Source organism: Amphibalanus amphitrite, unplaced genomic scaffold (genome assembly GCF_019059575.1).
Source record: "Amphibalanus amphitrite isolate SeventyFive unplaced genomic scaffold, NRLGWU_Aamphi_draft 000761F_arrow, whole genome shotgun sequence".
Lineage (NCBI taxonomy): Eukaryota > Metazoa > Arthropoda > Thecostraca > Balanomorpha > Balanidae > Amphibalanus > Amphibalanus amphitrite.
In genome coordinates this window covers 264,092-280,400 of record NW_024882255.1, presented here as the reverse complement: position 1 = coordinate 280,400, position 16,309 = coordinate 264,092, and the positions used below count along the sequence as shown (strand labels likewise).

The 16,309-nt window shown below is 48.1% G+C and overlaps 1 protein-coding gene across 1 annotated transcript in view; it reads right to left on the bottom strand.

The window, feature by feature from the left end:
• Positions 1-16,309, bottom strand: part of LOC122365761 — a 120,088-nt gene that overhangs the window by 49,845 nt on the left and 53,934 nt on the right. Inside the window, exon 6 of the mRNA XM_043337250.1 lies at positions 11,910-12,078. Coding sequence (XP_043193185.1) covers positions 11,910-12,078 — 169 coding nt within the window. The remainder of the gene's footprint in view (positions 1-11,909; positions 12,079-16,309) is intronic.

The window sequence follows — 16,309 nt, the reverse complement described above, 5'->3', positions numbered from 1 at the left end:
TGGGCACCTTGTTGTCTGCTTTGCGGCGCACGTACTGGGTCGTGTCTGCCCGCCGCATTGCCCGGTCCGTGAAGCGCGAGTGCGTGGCGTGTCAGCGACAGGACTCACAGCCGTGCTGTGAGCCGGCTGGTCAGCTTCCCCGAGTTCGAGTGACAGAGTCATCTCCCTTCTCTGTAACTGGCATCGATTTCGCGGGTCCGCTGTTCTCTGTTGATCAGCCTGGGAAAAAGTACTATATCTGCCTCTTCACATGCGCGACCACACGAGCTGTCCATTTGGAGATGACAGATTCTCTGTCGTTGCCGGCTTTTATTCTGGCCCTTCGACGGTTTGCGGCCAGACGTGGTTGGCCGGCCATCATCTTTTCTGACAATGCTGCCTCCTTCAGAGCGTGTGCGGCTCGTCTGAAGGAAACGATGGTGGACTCTGCTCCTGAGTGGAGATTTATTGTGCCCTCTGCTCCCTGGTACGGCGGCTGGTGGGAGCGGCTGGTTCGGTCCGTTAAGGTTGGATTGCGCAAGGCTTTGGGTAAGCGGTGCCTAACTTTGACTGAACTTGAGACTGTCCTTCTGGAGATAGAGTCGTGTATAAACTCCCGACCTCTGACATTTGTGAGTGATGACGTCACCTGTGCCGATCCGTTGACTCCCAATCATTTTCTGATTGGCCGTGGCTCTGTGTTCAGTCCTGATGTGATTGAGGACCCCGAGAACGTGTCTGTGAAGTCGCTCTACCAGCGTGAGTCTGTCCGCCGTGCTCGTCTGGAGCAGTTCTGGCAGGTGTGGAAGCGTGAGTATGTGCGTAACCTCCCTGCTGCCGTTCCCCGATTTAGTTCCCGAGGTGGTTTGCGGGTAGGATCGGTGGTGATGATCCAAAAGGACAACCAGCCCCGTCTGAGGTGGCCTTGGGGAGTGGTAGAGCGGGTGCATCCGGGTAGGGACGGTGTTCTGAGAAGTGTAGATGTGCGCACCGCTAAGGGCAGTTACACGTGTGCTATTCAGCGTCTGCACAATCTTGAGGTAGTCGATGACAGCCGTGATGGCGTCCCTCCGCTCTGTGGCGGTTCCCGTGCGCCTCCATGCGGTGCCGGCGCGGCGTTTGATGTGCCTGGTGGTGTCTGTGATGGTGTTGAGGCTCCATCTGTTGGTCCGGCTGGTGAGGACCCAAGTGCGAGGGAGCCCGAGGTTCGTACTCGATCGGGTCGCGTGTCTCGGCGCCCGCGGAGATATTAGTTAAGTTAATGGCTTGTGTTTGTTGCGCCATGCGGTGTATTGTTTGATATTTGTTCGTACCATGATGTTGAGTGCTCTCTGTCGCTGAGAGGCTCTCAAGGTGGGGAGTGTTGGATATTTAGCGTATGCCGTAGGTACTTGTTGTCATTCTTCAATATTCTGATTCTGTCTGTTTACTTTATTCAGAATTAAAGTAAAAATCGATTAATCATAAATTAACGAAAGAACGTTTCTGTGATTCAAGTCCATCTGTATTCTCTCTTTTTTAGCCCGACATGCTCTGCAAGACCATTTTAAACAGGGCGAGCTGTCTCACGTGACAGACACCCAAATAGCACATCTGCTGCGTGATTCGCAACATCCTCCCCCCGTGAGATGAATAACGAACATCTCACTACACCGCTGTCACCCCTGGGACGTAGATATCCTAAGGTTGGGTTAGGTTAGCTCCCTCCAGAAGATGAAGCCGCTGAATCGGCCGCACGAGCGTCCCGTCTGTAGTGCGCACAGTCGCCGACCGCACACGAGCATCCCGTCCAGGAAGCAGCTTTTCGATTATGCCTGTTTTCCACAACGCACGCGAGGAACGCGGGTTGTCTTCTATGAGCACCAAGTCATGCTCTCTTGGTCCTCGTCTTTGGGGTCCTGCCCGGAGTGGTAGGCGGAGTGCTCTTAAGTACTCAGTGTTCCACCGCTTCCAAAGATGCTGGAGGACCTGGAGGCGATATTTTCTCATCGATTTGAGATCACGACCAGAGACAGAAAATGCGTCCGTATACTGATGGTCGCCAGTCCCAGGCTTAGAAGGATTGTCTCGTAAGAAGTCCTGTGGCGAGAGAGGGCGGATGTCATCTGGGTCGTCGTTGAGGGCCGTCAGCGGTCTGGCGTTGATGGCCGCCTCGATTTGGCACAGGACTGTGCTGAGTTCCTCCCACGTGAGGAGACTTCTTCTTAGGGTTCTACGCAGAGCTTCTTTGGTCATACGTATCAGCCTCTCCCAGAAGCCGCCCCACCAGGGCGCTCGCTGCACATTGAACTTCCACCTGACGCCTCTTGAAGCCAGAATCCTTGACGCGCGCTTGAAGTTGAGGCCGTTATCGCTATAGACGATCTCAGGTTGCCCTCGTCTTGCTGAGAATCTTTCAAATGCCTTCATGAAGTCGTCTGCAGATTGAGACTCCACTAGTTCAAGGTGCACCGCTCGTACTACGGTGCAAGTGAACAAAACTAGCCACACCTTCAGAGGGTTTTTTCCAGGAGGGTCCTTTCTGTATATTGGACCGGCCAAGTCCACTCCAACTGCCGAAAATGGCGGTCTTTGGCACACTCTCTCCTTTGGGAGTGGAGCCGCTTCTTCAACGAAAGGTTCTGTACAGAACTTCTTGCACATTGAACAATCACGAATGATCTTCCGAACGACTTGTCGGCCGCGAGGGATCCAAAACCGTTCCCGAGAGAATGGAGCGTCTGTTGCACTCCACCGTGGCATGCTTGTTGGTGTCGATCGAGGATAAGGAGCCGCACGTATCTGTGCTCTGAAGGAACGATGATGGGATGCTTCTCTGCCTGGCTCAGGTCAGATTCCTGCAGCCTCCCTCTGACCTTCATCAGATCTTGATCCATGAACGGATTCAGATTGTAAACGTTGGACTGCTTGCTGATTTCCTCTCCCTTTTGAAGCCTGGCAAGCTCCGCAGCGTACGACTCCATTTGCAGTTCCTTCAGCCAGATGTTTTCAGCCCTGCGGAGCTCTTCCACAGTCAGGTCTCCGTGCTCTCTGGTCTGGCCGGGGCGGATGGCTTTCCATCTGAGCACCCATGCAGTGACTCGGTGCAGCTTGTCGAGTGTGCTAAATCTGCTGACATCAATGACATTTTTCAGCCGGCAGCTTCCGTCAGGATGAGTTTGATGAGTCACCAGAACCGGTGCAGTTTTGCTCTTCTTTTCCTCCTTCAGACACTCCGGAGGTTCACAGATCCGATCTTGCCGCGGCCATCCTTCTTCAGGCAGCTCCAGCCAAGCAGGACCTCTGCCATAGGTCTTCCTGCATCTTCTTGACAGACACACCTCGCGACGGCAAGTCTGCCGGGTTGCTCTGGCCAGGGCAATGCCGCCAACACTCGGGAGCGAACTTTTGTTGCAGTTCCACCACACGGTTCGACACGAAGGCACCCCATCGCTGCGGGTTGCTCCGTATCCAGGCGAGTGCCACGGCTGAGTCCGTCCACAAATGTACGGAGTCCGGCTGAATGCTGAGAGCTTGGAGCACATATTCGGTGAGTCGAGCGCCGATCACCGCTGCCATTAGCTCAAGACGCGCCAGACACATGGGCTTTGTCGGCGCCAGCCTGCTCTTCGAAATCAGCAGTCTACTCTTGCGGGGATATTTATCAGTTGACCGCAGGTACACGGCGGCGGCATAGGCGTCTTGACTGGCGTCACAGAAGGTGTGGATTTCAAACGATTCAGTGTTGGCTGAACCGTAACTTCTTGGGATGCGGATCTTCTCGAGTTCTTTGAGATCCTCCTTCCACGCTTCCCATAGCCGACGTGCATCTGCTTGCATTGGGTCATCCCATCGGTTCCCTCCAATCCACAGTTGCTTCAGTAGCATTTTGGTCCGCACTGTGAACGGTGTCAGCAGGCCCAGAGGATCGAAAATCCTGGCGGATATTCTGAGAACGTTCCTCTTGGTAGGACGCAGGCTATCACTCAAGCTCACAAGGGAGCTGGGATCAAACCTCAAGCTGTCGTCCGTTGGGGCCCATACCACTCCCAGCACCTTTTTCTCTTCTGTCTCGCCATCAGGGAGCGGAATCGAGTTGGACCTGTCGTCTTCGACCGCAGCCAGCTTTCGATTGCTGGCCCATTTTCTCATATTCATCTTCGCCTCGCTGAAGATCTGCCTTGTCTCTTGGATGAATTTCTCTGCTTCCTCTTCTGTCTTCAGACTTGTCAACAGATCGTCACAGTACAAATCGGTACTCAGACGCAGAGCTGATGCAGCGCATGAGTCGATATATTGACTCAGGTGCCGCCTGATTGTTGCCTGTAGGAGATAGGGTGACGCGCTGACCCCAAAGACGACTCGCTTCATCCGGAATACGGTCGGCTCTGCTCCAGGAGTTTCTCTCCAGAGGAATCTGGTCACATCGCGATCCTCTGGATGGAGGCTGATCTGCAGGAAGGCCTTTTCTATATCGGCTGATACAGCGACTCGGTGGAGCCGGAATCTCAGCAGGATTCCAGCGAGGTCTGCGATCAGATTGGGCCCGGCCAGCACGCAGTCGTTGAGGGAAATAGGATGCCCGGCGGATGCATCAAACACAATCCGTATCTTCCCATTTTTGTACACAGCGTGGTGTGACATGACGTGTAGAGGCCCATCGGGGGTGCTGGGGGCTCGCTCGGCGTAGTCGTTCTCTATATACTGCATCAGAGCTTGCTCATATTCCTGCCTTCGTCCTCTAGACTCTAAAGCCTTCTCGCAACGGTCGAGGCGTACTCGAGCTAGTTTGTCATCTTCAGGGAGACTGTCAAAGTTTTCTTTCTTCGCACTTCGTATCGTCCATCGTCGAGTCTTGTGCACGTGTTCTCGAAGTGTGACACCGCTGCATTTTCCAGAGTCTGTTTTTCCTCGCGTGCACTAGCGAATGGAGGGCTCTTGATCCCGATCGAATCCAGATCCCAGATCCGCTCAAGATCTTCACTGGCATTCGTCGTTCGAACGAAGAGAGTCTGTTTGCTTTCTTCTTCAGTTGAATTGACTCGGCCGCCCAGAATCCACCCAAAAATGGACTCCATCGCGATCGGACCGGACATGCTGTGTCGTACACGTCCGGTCATGACGTCCTGGTAAAAATCCATTCCGAGCAGTATGTCGACTTCCTGTCCGTCTTCCCACTCTTCTGGGGGATCAGCGAGATCAAGATCTTGCAAGTGATCCAGCTCTTCTTGATTCACTGTGAGGCTTGTGTTCACCGGGCCACAGATGGTGTCAATCTGGACCAAACTCAGTGTAAGGCCGGTGGACATGCTACCCATCTTCCTCAGCGTGACAGACACCTTCTTCATTGACTTGTGACGTTTCTCAGTACCTCCGAATGTCACTATCTGAGTGTCTTGCTCTCCGACATTTTTGCACTGCAGTTTCGTAGCCAGCCGTTTTGTAATAAATGACTGGTTAGAGCCGGAATCCACAAGCATTCTAGCGCACTTCAAGCCCGCTGCCCCGACAGCCATAACGCGAGCAGTCTGCAGGGCGACGCCAGTTTTGTTTTGCACTTGCGACCGAGCGGCGAGGACTTGTGCGGGTCTCTTCGACGCTTCCGATTCGTTGTCAAAGCAGAGTAGGTCATGATGTTTCCGCTGGCATGCAGTGCACGTTTTCTTACTCTCGCAAGTGCTAGCGATGTGCTTTGGACGCAGGCACAGAAAACAACAGCCGGATGCTAGCAGTCGCTTACGTCGCTCTTCGACACTGAATTTTAAAACATCTTGGCATGCTTCTGTGGCGTGCTGCTGCTCACAAAAAGCGCATTTCAGGGTTTTTGCACTTACTTGTAGTGCAGCTGCGGATCGAACTGTTTCAGCCTGTCCCGACACTCTGAAACTCCGTGGTCTCGCGTCCCTGCTCCACTGAGGCTTCCTATTCAGATCAAATAAGGTCTGGCCTCTTGCTTCCAAATATTGTTGAGCAGTTTCGGTGAGATCTTCAAGAGAGGCCAGATCCCTTTCCTTCAAGAACAGGCGGAGCTCGGGAGTACAGGTGTCCATGAACTGTTCTCGAATTATCAGCGCCTTCAAGCCGTCTCTCGAGTCGTTAGTCTCTGTCATTTCGATCCATCGCTTAAGATATGCTTGTAGTCGGACTACGAACTGCGCAGGTGTCTCATCTTGTTCAGGCCTCGACTCCCTCAGCTTCTTTCGATAGCCCTCTGCTGTCAGTCCGTAACGCCTTAGCAGCACGTGTTTCAGATGTTCATAGTCGGAAGACTCTTCAGCGTCCAGTCGATAATAAACATCTAGCGCCTTGCCGGTTAACAAGGCGCTCAGTGAGACCGCCCACTGCTCCTCTTCCCATCCAGCGGCCCGAGCAAACCTCTCAAATCTCAGGAGATAACTGTCCATTTCATCACGGCCTTCTACAAATGGAGACAGTTTTGGAGTCAGCACAGGGTTTGCGGCTTGTCTTGATGTGCTCTGTGTCTCATTTTGATATTGCAACTTTTCTAACTCGTGTTTCCGTTCCTTTTCTCGTTCTTCTCTTTGCTTTTCTCGCTCCTCTCTTTCTTTTTCGCGTTCTTCTCTTTCCTCTTCGCGTTTTTCTCTTTCCTTTTCTCGCTCTTTATCGCGCTCCAATCTTCTCTCCTCTCGCTCCACATCCTTGTCCATACGCTCAGCTGCAAACTTCAGTGCGTCTTCACCTTGCAATCCGTATCGTGTTGCTAATTCTAAGTACTTTTCCATGTCGATTGTCCTGTCACGGTCGCCAATTATGTTGTCATTCTTCAATATTCTGATTCTGTCTGTTTACTTTATTCAGAATTAAAGTAAAAATCGATTAATCATAAATTAACGAAAGAACGTTTCTGTGATTCAAGTCCATCTGTATTCTCTCTTTTTTAGCCCGACATGCTCTGCAAGACCATTTTAAACAGGGCGAGCTGTCTCACGTGACAGACACCCAAATAGCACATCTGCTGCGTGATTCGCAACAGGTACTCTCTGCCTCTGTAGAGTAGATGGCGCTGGTGTTTGTAACACTTTTCGTAAACCTTGACGTTGATGTCGTGTGTGTCACGTGCCGAGGCGGAAGTGACGCCGTTTTGTTGTGTTTTGGGCACGCCACTTCTCTGACTGCCGGACCCATGTGCGGGTCGCTGTCAGTGTCAGCCAAATTTAACGTACTTGGGATGCGGAACATTAGTAACCTTTGAGCTCTTTATGCGGCTGGCCTTTGTGCCTTTTACTACACCGCTTGATTCTGGGATCGTGATTGCCTTGCAATGCAAATGTGTGGCAATACAAGTCAAGTGAGACTTGAGGGTGTGAAAGTTTGAACCAGACTGAAGTCGTTAAGTAATACATATTGTCCGCACCAAACAGTCTGATCTGTGACAAACTAACAAACAACTCTTGTGTGTCTTATATGAGTATGAGTTACAATTTCAGACAACAGTAACGCTACCAAGGGCGGCTGTCACCGTGAGGCCGATCCGTGGATAACACCACCATCGGTGGCGGTGCTATCCGCACATTTTTGGAGGACGAAAAATGCAGGACTTGTTTTCAACGTCTGTAAAGTAGTGAAATTTTATAATGGAGCGCTGGAAACTTTGCCAACATGTAGGAAAACATCCCTACTTTCAACTGAATGCAAAAGAGCTTCGTTTTTACTACGCATATCAGCTCGGTGAGCAGAAATGCTTAAGGTGGCGGTGCTCCCCCCGCTTCCCCTATTTTTCGTCACAGCCCTGACACGATGATTTTTTTTTTTTTTACTAAACGAAAATGGCAGTTCACTCCCGTATGTATGGTTAACTTTAAGCTGATCCTCAAGTACCTATGTGTTTGTCTCTTCCTTATTGTCGTTTGATAAATTCCTTTAATCCTACATGTATCAAATTCCCAAGAAGCCATTCCCAAGAAGCCAGTACTAATCAGTGGCGAATCCCAGGGGGAGGTCACATAGGTCATGACTTAGGGCCTGGGGTCACCACATGCCTGCCAGGAGCACCACAGGCCTGACAGCCGACCGGGGCACCACAGGCCCGCCAGGGGTACCACAGCCCTAGCAGGGGCACCACGGGCCTGTCAGTGGCACCACAGGCCTGTCAGGACTCAGGAGCACCAGCGGCCTAGCAAAAGCACTACAGGTCTTCCAGGGGCACCACAGACCTGCCAGGGGCACCAGAGGCCTGCCAGAGGCACTATCGGCTTCGCAGGGGAATCACCGGCCTCGCCAGGGCACCACTAGCCTGTCGTTGGCACTATAGGAAGTCCTCTCCGTGGCCGAGTGGATAAAAGCGCCGGAGTTCGACGCTTAGCCGGAAATGAGAGCCCGGTTCAAGCCCCGATTCGGGCGGCCACATTTAGCTCCTACGTGTAATGGCGTGCGTGTCTGTGGCATGGGGGCCGCACAGAAGCCAGGTAACGTGAGTGAGCGGAGGGGACCGTGTCCAGTCGTTAGGGCACGTTAAACGTTCGGACAAAATTCTGCCATACAACTGGAATTGCGCGATCGGGTGGTGGGGTCAGGGTCAGCACAACAAGCTATGCTTAGTGTGGGCTCTGATTCCTCAAATCCACCCATTCGGACTAAATTTATAAAAAAAAAAATAGGATTGTCAGGGGCACCACAAACCTGTCAAGGGCACCTGCCTTCTAACAGGGGCACCACAGACTCGCCAGGGGCACCACAGACCTACCAAGGCCCAGGGACACCACAGGCCTGTCAGGGGCACCACGGGCCTGTTAGGGCCCATGGGCACCTAAATCATGTCAGGGCCCACCGTAGGCTTGTCAGGGGCAGGGTAGGTAGGTACCACAGTCTTAGGGGCACCAGCGGCCTAGCAGGGGCACCAGTCATCACATGACTAACCAAACATAAAGAAAAAAACTGAAAATAGGGCACCACCAAAATTAAGTGGCCGAAATCCGTTGAGGTTTTAATTTTGGGTATAGGTAGCAGCACCACTTCGATTCATGACCCTCCCCTTGGAGTTTTCCCGAATCCGCCCCTGGTACTAATACATCAAATTTAAGGGGGGCACCCTGCTATTGGTGCCCCCCTTGCAGAATTCAAGGGGGCACGGTGCCCCGGTGCCCCCCCCCCGTTCCGCCGCCTATGAGCAGGCTTGTTGTGCAATTTTTCAACATGTTATGTCTTTATATGTCAGTAAAGGCGAAGAAATTAATAGATTTATGTGCAGGGTCAGTAATAAGATAAGCAGTTCCATGTTATTTCCTCATTAACTCGTGAAACAGGGAGTTATTGGAGACTTCGCCAGCACTTGTCGTTTTCGCTATTTTTCACATGAGTCTTTACTTTTGCTTTACTTGGCCTAAATCAAACAAACTGTCCGGATCAAAGAACAAAACGAACGTAAATACTACCTATAAGTATAATGAAAAAGTTAAACGGAATTGCTAACGTCATTGCCGCTCAATATGTAATTCAAGACGCTCTATGAAAAGGACCCAACCAGTGCTGCATAGTCGATGAAATTTCAGTGACTTTGGCTCCAACTCCGATTCCGGTATTCAAATATCGACTCCGACTCCTCCGGGCAGAACTATCGATTCACACAGACTCCGACTCTGACTCCGACTCTGCAGCCCTGGTAAGTCTGTGGAGTCGATGACTTTTCGGTGACGTTCGACTCATACTCAGACTACAGCTTTTAAAAATCAACCGACTCCGAGTCGGAACAGAACCGCTGGCTCTGACTTCAACTCCGCAGCCTTGGCCCAAGATAGCCGCCTAAAACAACTTTGATGTGTGATCTTCTTCGTACATTGTTATGTTATTTTAAACAAGGAATGGAAAAGGGAGACGAAGCCTTCACAAACAGGGATCTCCTGTTGCGGATCAATCAACTGCTGGAACAGAAAGGCATAAACGCCACTTATCTCATTTCATCGTTTTCCTAATGACTCTGCACCAACGTAAGCACTGATCAAAATGCAGTGCGAGCATCGATGTGACATTTGTGTACCAAGTTTGAGTGTTATCCGCCCAGCCGTTCTTGAGATATGGAAGCGGCGCTGCGGCACCCCGCACGTGCGCACGTGCAGTAGCACCCCCATAGTGACACATGAAAATGCATTGGCCACTGGGTGCCTAACTATTGACGAAGTTTTACTGTAATGAACCCAGCCATTGCGGAGTTACTTTATGTAATTACAATTTCACCCCTAAGTTGGCACGTGGCACGTGCCGTAACATTAACTAAGATGAAGAAAATCGGGCGAAATTCGGAGAAGAATGAATAAGCCTAACAAATATGTATGACATATTGTCAAACTGCTGTACCCTTGTGAGTAAATGACCACATAAAAGGTCGTACAAGCCGATCGGACTGGGCGTTTCAATACACACCGTCTTACGCATTTTATTTTCGTTATTACCTAAAGGCTGCTTGACGTTTTTGGCTTTCAAGCATTTAACCCTCGCCGGCACAGGCCATTTTGCGTCCTTCGACGGCACAACGGGGGGGGGGGGTGGTTGGTACGACCCCCCCCCCTCGCGTTTGGCCCCTGATCGAGCTAGAGCTTCGCGGAAAAAACGAGCGTGTTGCCCGTCACGAGAGGAAGCCGATGATACCCAATTTTAAGGTCCTAGGTCATCGGGTGACCTTCCAGGTCGGGTCAATGACCCGAAAACCGGGAAAATCGGGACCTGTTAGAAAGTCGTAAAGTGTGGCTGCTATGTGGTTTTCCGGGGTGCTGATCACGAATATCGTGTTAGTTTTGATCATAGATGATGGCTTCAAGCATTTAGAACAGGTCAGGTCAGGTCAGGTCAACCGGTAGGGGTTGTGACGGGTATTCGTAATACGTGTCAACCGCCTCTGACAGCTTCGTAACATGTTACGAAGGCACCAAAACTACTTCGTAAATGTTCAAATGGTTGCTAAATTCGAATTCAGCTAAAAAAAACTAGCCTAGAAACATGTAAAACTCGAAAAAGTGAACCGAGGTCACCCGAGGTCACCAAAGGCCAATGACCTGACCTGACCTTCAGGTGACCTTGACACCCACCCTAATGTTTGGGAGCAACATCAAATCACATGTTTGAACGTTTGAAACCACGAAAAGCTTGCAAACGCGCGGCTAATGCGAGCCGGCATACGCTGAATCGCGATTCCGGCCAAACATGGTCTCGGAAAAGATGTCACAGGTCAAAGGTCATTTGGGTCAGGGTCATGAAATTTTCAGGGTAAGTGTAAAACTGATCAATGCGAGGGTGCTGAAAGTTTCGTCGCGATCGGCCGCTTTTTACGCGAGTTATTCGCGAAAAACCTTAGGGGGGTTGCATCAACCCCCCCTGTGCCGGCGAGGGTTAAGACATTTTTTTTTTTTGTCGTCTCAGGTCAAGTAAGATTACCTCCAACTCGTGGGAATATGCACTTCAAGCCAACTAACACACCACACCCACGTGTGTCATAATGCTGAGAGATGGCGTTCACTCGGCTTGCTCCTAACTTACGATAATTCTCTCGCTAGATGGCGGGCCTGATCCCAATGTCGCGGATCCCAATGTTAATTTCCACGAGACACCAATCCAGTGTTATATCATCCATGACCGTACCGTCCCTCATGAACCATGATATGAGTCATGATCTTTGCTATGAAGGTAAGTAACTTATAATGCTTGAAATGAAGTAAATTATGTTTGAAATAAAGTAAATTATGCATGAAATAAAGAACAGTGAAGTAACTTATGATATGTTATGAATATGAAGTAACTAAACATTTGCGCTACAAGTCAATAATAAAATTAGATGTTATAAAGCTCCATGCCCTCGTCGCCAAGCACGAATTGAGTTCATGCTGAGTGTGCGTCCAAGCATGCCAAATCGATGAGTTCCCGAAAAGCACCCACACTGCGCTGTCTATGGGCTGGTTCTGAGAGGCACCAAATCCCCATCTCGGATCCCGGCGCACCCTCACCGGTGTCGGTTTCCTCTGTCTCGATGGCCAGCTGGAGCGGGCACAGCCAGTAGGCCTGCGTGTGCGTGAAGCCCTTGTCGTACGTGTTCAGGACGTTCAGAGCCTGAGCCGCCAGGATCAAGTGGTCGTCGCAGTCGAGAGGCCGAAGCGGCAGCGAGCGGTCGTAAGCCTGCGGCGATACACATCGGGATGCCTCTCGAGGTAATCCACAGGCCATCAACAATTTTACCGTGGACAGTCTTCGCACAGTTTTACGGATATTCCATGAGGGAAGAATCAAAATGTCTCCTTTGCTATTTCATGTTTGAACCTAAGGACAGCAATGCATATATAAAGCTTGTTTTACTGCATAAGTATTAGGCTATAGGTTAACCAAGCTTAAAGGCTGGGTACCAACTTGGTGGGTAATTCAATTCACCTTTCATCGATAGAAAACGACCATGTAGCCGATTAACCGATAAGTCGTCAGAGAGAAAGTTGGATAACAAAAATAATAGACTCATAAAGAGATAAATACCTAGGTACGTTCACTTACATAAGGAGAAAATAGCTTATCCAGAATTGGAGGATCAAAAGCATGCGATAGCATGCTTTTGCATCCGGAAATTCCCATTGGTGGGTCGCTGAAAAAAAGTTCGGCCTAGCCTGTTTGTCAGTAGGTATGTGAGTGAGTTTGTCCAAGCTTTTTTGGACCTGGGCCCAATCTTATAAACGCCGTGAAATGGATATGGCAGCACTCTAAGGCTGGATATATAGTACGCAATCTTATAAAGCTCTGTGAAATCGAAAACACGGCACGCTCTTTACGGTTTTGGTAACCGCCAGTTTTGGATGTGCCGTAGAATGATTTCAGCCGTGAGCAGCTGTGCACATCTCAAAACACAAACAATAATCAGCTGATTGCGGCATCGTCGGCACCTATTTCACGCCAGAATTTGTGGCGTACTTTGACGAGCTTCTCAGACAGTTTAATTCATTTAAGATAAATTCAATGTTTTTATGATATAAGTATGCAATATTTTACGTTATAATAACCCGCGACCGCCTGGGGGGGGTCGGATCCGACCCCCCTCCGTTTTTCTTGAATAACTCATGAACCGCTTGCGCTATCAACTTGAAACTTCGCATACCTTCTCCCCCATCAATTTGACGTCTCCTGTGCAATTTTTAAGAAAAAATTTTCAAATTTTTTTGAGATATATCGATTTTAGTGATGTAACTACATGGCGTTTTCAGTCAAAAAATGGTAAATGTTTAAAAAATCGCCAAAAATCGAGGTTTTAAGCAAATTGCAAATTAAGGACATGAAAAGACGCAGCTCAACGAGTTCTTTAAAATGGCTATCTCGGATTTTCCATAAAATGCGTTTTTCACCCCTAAAAATTCAAAAAACTGTATTTTTTGGAAAACAGCTAATAAAATCCAAAATTTTGAGAATTTCCAAAAAACCGGAGTATATGTTATAGAGCTCTATTAGAACATTAAATGTCCCAAATTTCAACTTTCTATCTTGATTTTTGACCCCCAAATTGTAAAAAATAGCTCCAACATGCATAGGGCATGGTGACGTCATAAGCATTTTCGCGAATTAGAGGCACTTCTGAACATCGCATGTGAAAACAAATGGCACCACTAGATTCGGATTTGGCGTGAAAAATAAGCCATAAAACATGTGTCGCACGCCCATGTATCAAAAAGTGAAAACCGTGACCTTTCGTGACCTGACCTGACCTTGACCCGTACTTAGTATGACCCCTATACGCACATGGTACCTTCACTAGGTCTTTGAGGTCATTTGTGGTGAGTTTCGAGCAGCAGCTATCGATTCCGCTGTCCGTAAGCCTAATCATGCAAAACCCCTGAATTTGACCTTTGACCTGACCTTGACCCGAAAGTTGACCTCAATCTTAAAATCTTAAGAGTGCTTTGGGAAGGTCTCGTAGAGACCTTTCGAACGCCGCCTCGCGGGGCTCGATACGACCATTGGTTCTCGAGATAACAGGGGGGGGGGGGTCGGATCCGACCCCCCCCCCCAGGCTGATGTGGGTACGGAAATAGCCCAGGCGGTGCCGGGATAAAGATTAAAACATCCTCAACATATTAACTCAGGTTCATTATAATGATGCTTATTATACAGACAACGATCAATTTCAAAATACGTATTTTCAGGAACTAAATGCACACTAAAACACATAAAAATGAGTGTTCATCGTTATATGGATTTATTTTTCAAATCAAAAGGGGATTTTTAAGAGGATTTTAGCACCAGTAACCATCATAGATTTTCGGCAGCCACTGCATTATAGAATCGGTATGGGTCTTTAGCCTATTCTCACGTCTCACGTATGACACAAATAACGGGCACTTCATGGCTTCTGATTATATATTTAAATTAATGATGATATACCTTAGTTTGTCAAAAAATTGTTAATTCCTACTCACTATTCGTATCTCCTCACTTTCTGTCTGGCACAGTTACGGATCAATGTGTTGTTTCTTCTCTTCCTGCATCTCGATCTGACTTCTGAGCCGAGTATTTTTTTTTTTTTATATGCTTTGATATGTATGTAGACTGGGTTCTTCAATCTTTTGAGGAATTGCTTTTTAGCTTTAGGTTAGGTAACAGGTAGGGTAAGGTGCCTAATTAGCGACCCTTTCCGATTTGCGACCTACCTCCCTACAGAAAAACTGGCAGGAGAAAACGGGGTAAAAACATCGTCAAAAGGTCAGCCATACTTTGGTTATCAAATTAAATTATTTTCCGGTCGTCGATGTTTCTGGTGGGACGTTTCAGGTGAGTTTAAATAAAAATGACGAGTTTCTTATCCAAAATGTATGTGTTTGAGCCCTCTCTGATGAAAAGTGATGCACATTAGGATGATGCACCTTTTTTATTCTGAATCGACATTCCTTTTTCAATTGATTGCCGTTTTCCCATAGTGAATCGCTCAACTGTGCACAGCACGGCGGTTAAAAATGTGTCGCAACTCATATTTCCTATTTGCGCCTGACATGGTCGCAAATAGCTCAAGAAGGGAAAGAAAGGGGAAAAGAAAGAAATGAAAATGAGGTGTTGCTGAAGCTTGCAATGTGTGGCAGGGAATGCCAAATGTCGTCACCGACTGCAGGGGTGCCGAATTCAGCGTGGACCTCGAATATTATACGAGATAGCCCGCAAAATTTGGGTTTCCGCCTTCTTTTCGCCTTCGGTGCATCACGTGATCAGTTTTTTACTTACGTAAATGTGTTGGATAAACGTTCCTGTTCGAGTGATTGAGTGCTTTGCGTATAGGTTACCTCTTGTAGATCATATTTCATCTTTTCAGGCGTCGCATTTTTTGCCATTTTTCATATGGGGAAACCCATAGGCATAGACTTATTAGCGACCCTCCCCGGTCGCTAATCGGGAAGAGTTCCCTATTAGCGTTTTTTTGCAATGGTTTGCCAAAATGCTCACTACAAATAAGTTAGTGAATATTGGGGCACAAAATGACTATATCTTAATAGAAAAATGAACGATCTTTCCGAAAATCAAGCCAGTAATACAGTGGCACCCACAGAGCGCGAGCAATGACGGTTCAAATTAAGGGGGTCGCTAATTAGGCACCTTACCCTACCTATGCTTGAATAAGAAGGAAAATAAGCTGTAACTTGACCTAATTCAGTTCATGTACGTAGTCTTCGAATTTTAGTAGTTTATCTTCAAGAAGGAAAATGTCAAGAGCTTATGACAAGAAGGAAAATAAGCTATATCTTGAATAGGGTTGGGACCTATCTCCACACTCTGTATGTTTTGGTAAAATAAGAAAGCTGAGAATTTTTCATGATTTAATTCAAAATCATTTTGTTAAAAGAATACCTAGTTAGCTCAGAAATTAATTATTTGTGACTGAAAACAACTTGCTTCTGATTGGTCGGGCTAATCATGACGTCACATGTAGGTATATAACTGTCTGTATATTTGGCGCAGTTGAGACATATATTTTCTATGTATTTTCCTATGGTAAATCGGAGTGATTGGTCGTGTTTTCAGTGTCTCCTTATTTTGCGCTGGTATTGCGTGGCTAAGAAATTTTATCAAGAATAGCATATACTAAAATGTTCCTTTAATAGTGGAGCTTCAATATCTGTGAGTTTTATTGGCAAGCGAAAACTGATTTCGCTGTTATTTTATCTGGAAATTACTCATTTTCTAGGTCAATATTCAAAATATTTTACGGGAACAAGTTGGCACTTCTCTTGATTTTTGCACTCAAATCGCGTGCGATTCAACTGTATTGGAACTTGCATAGAAGCTTGGTGATTAATTAACTGCGTTGTTATGGCACTGTTTGCAAAGCATGGATAATGAAACTGCCAAAGACTTAGCTACATAGCAATGCCTCAAGTAATACGCAGGA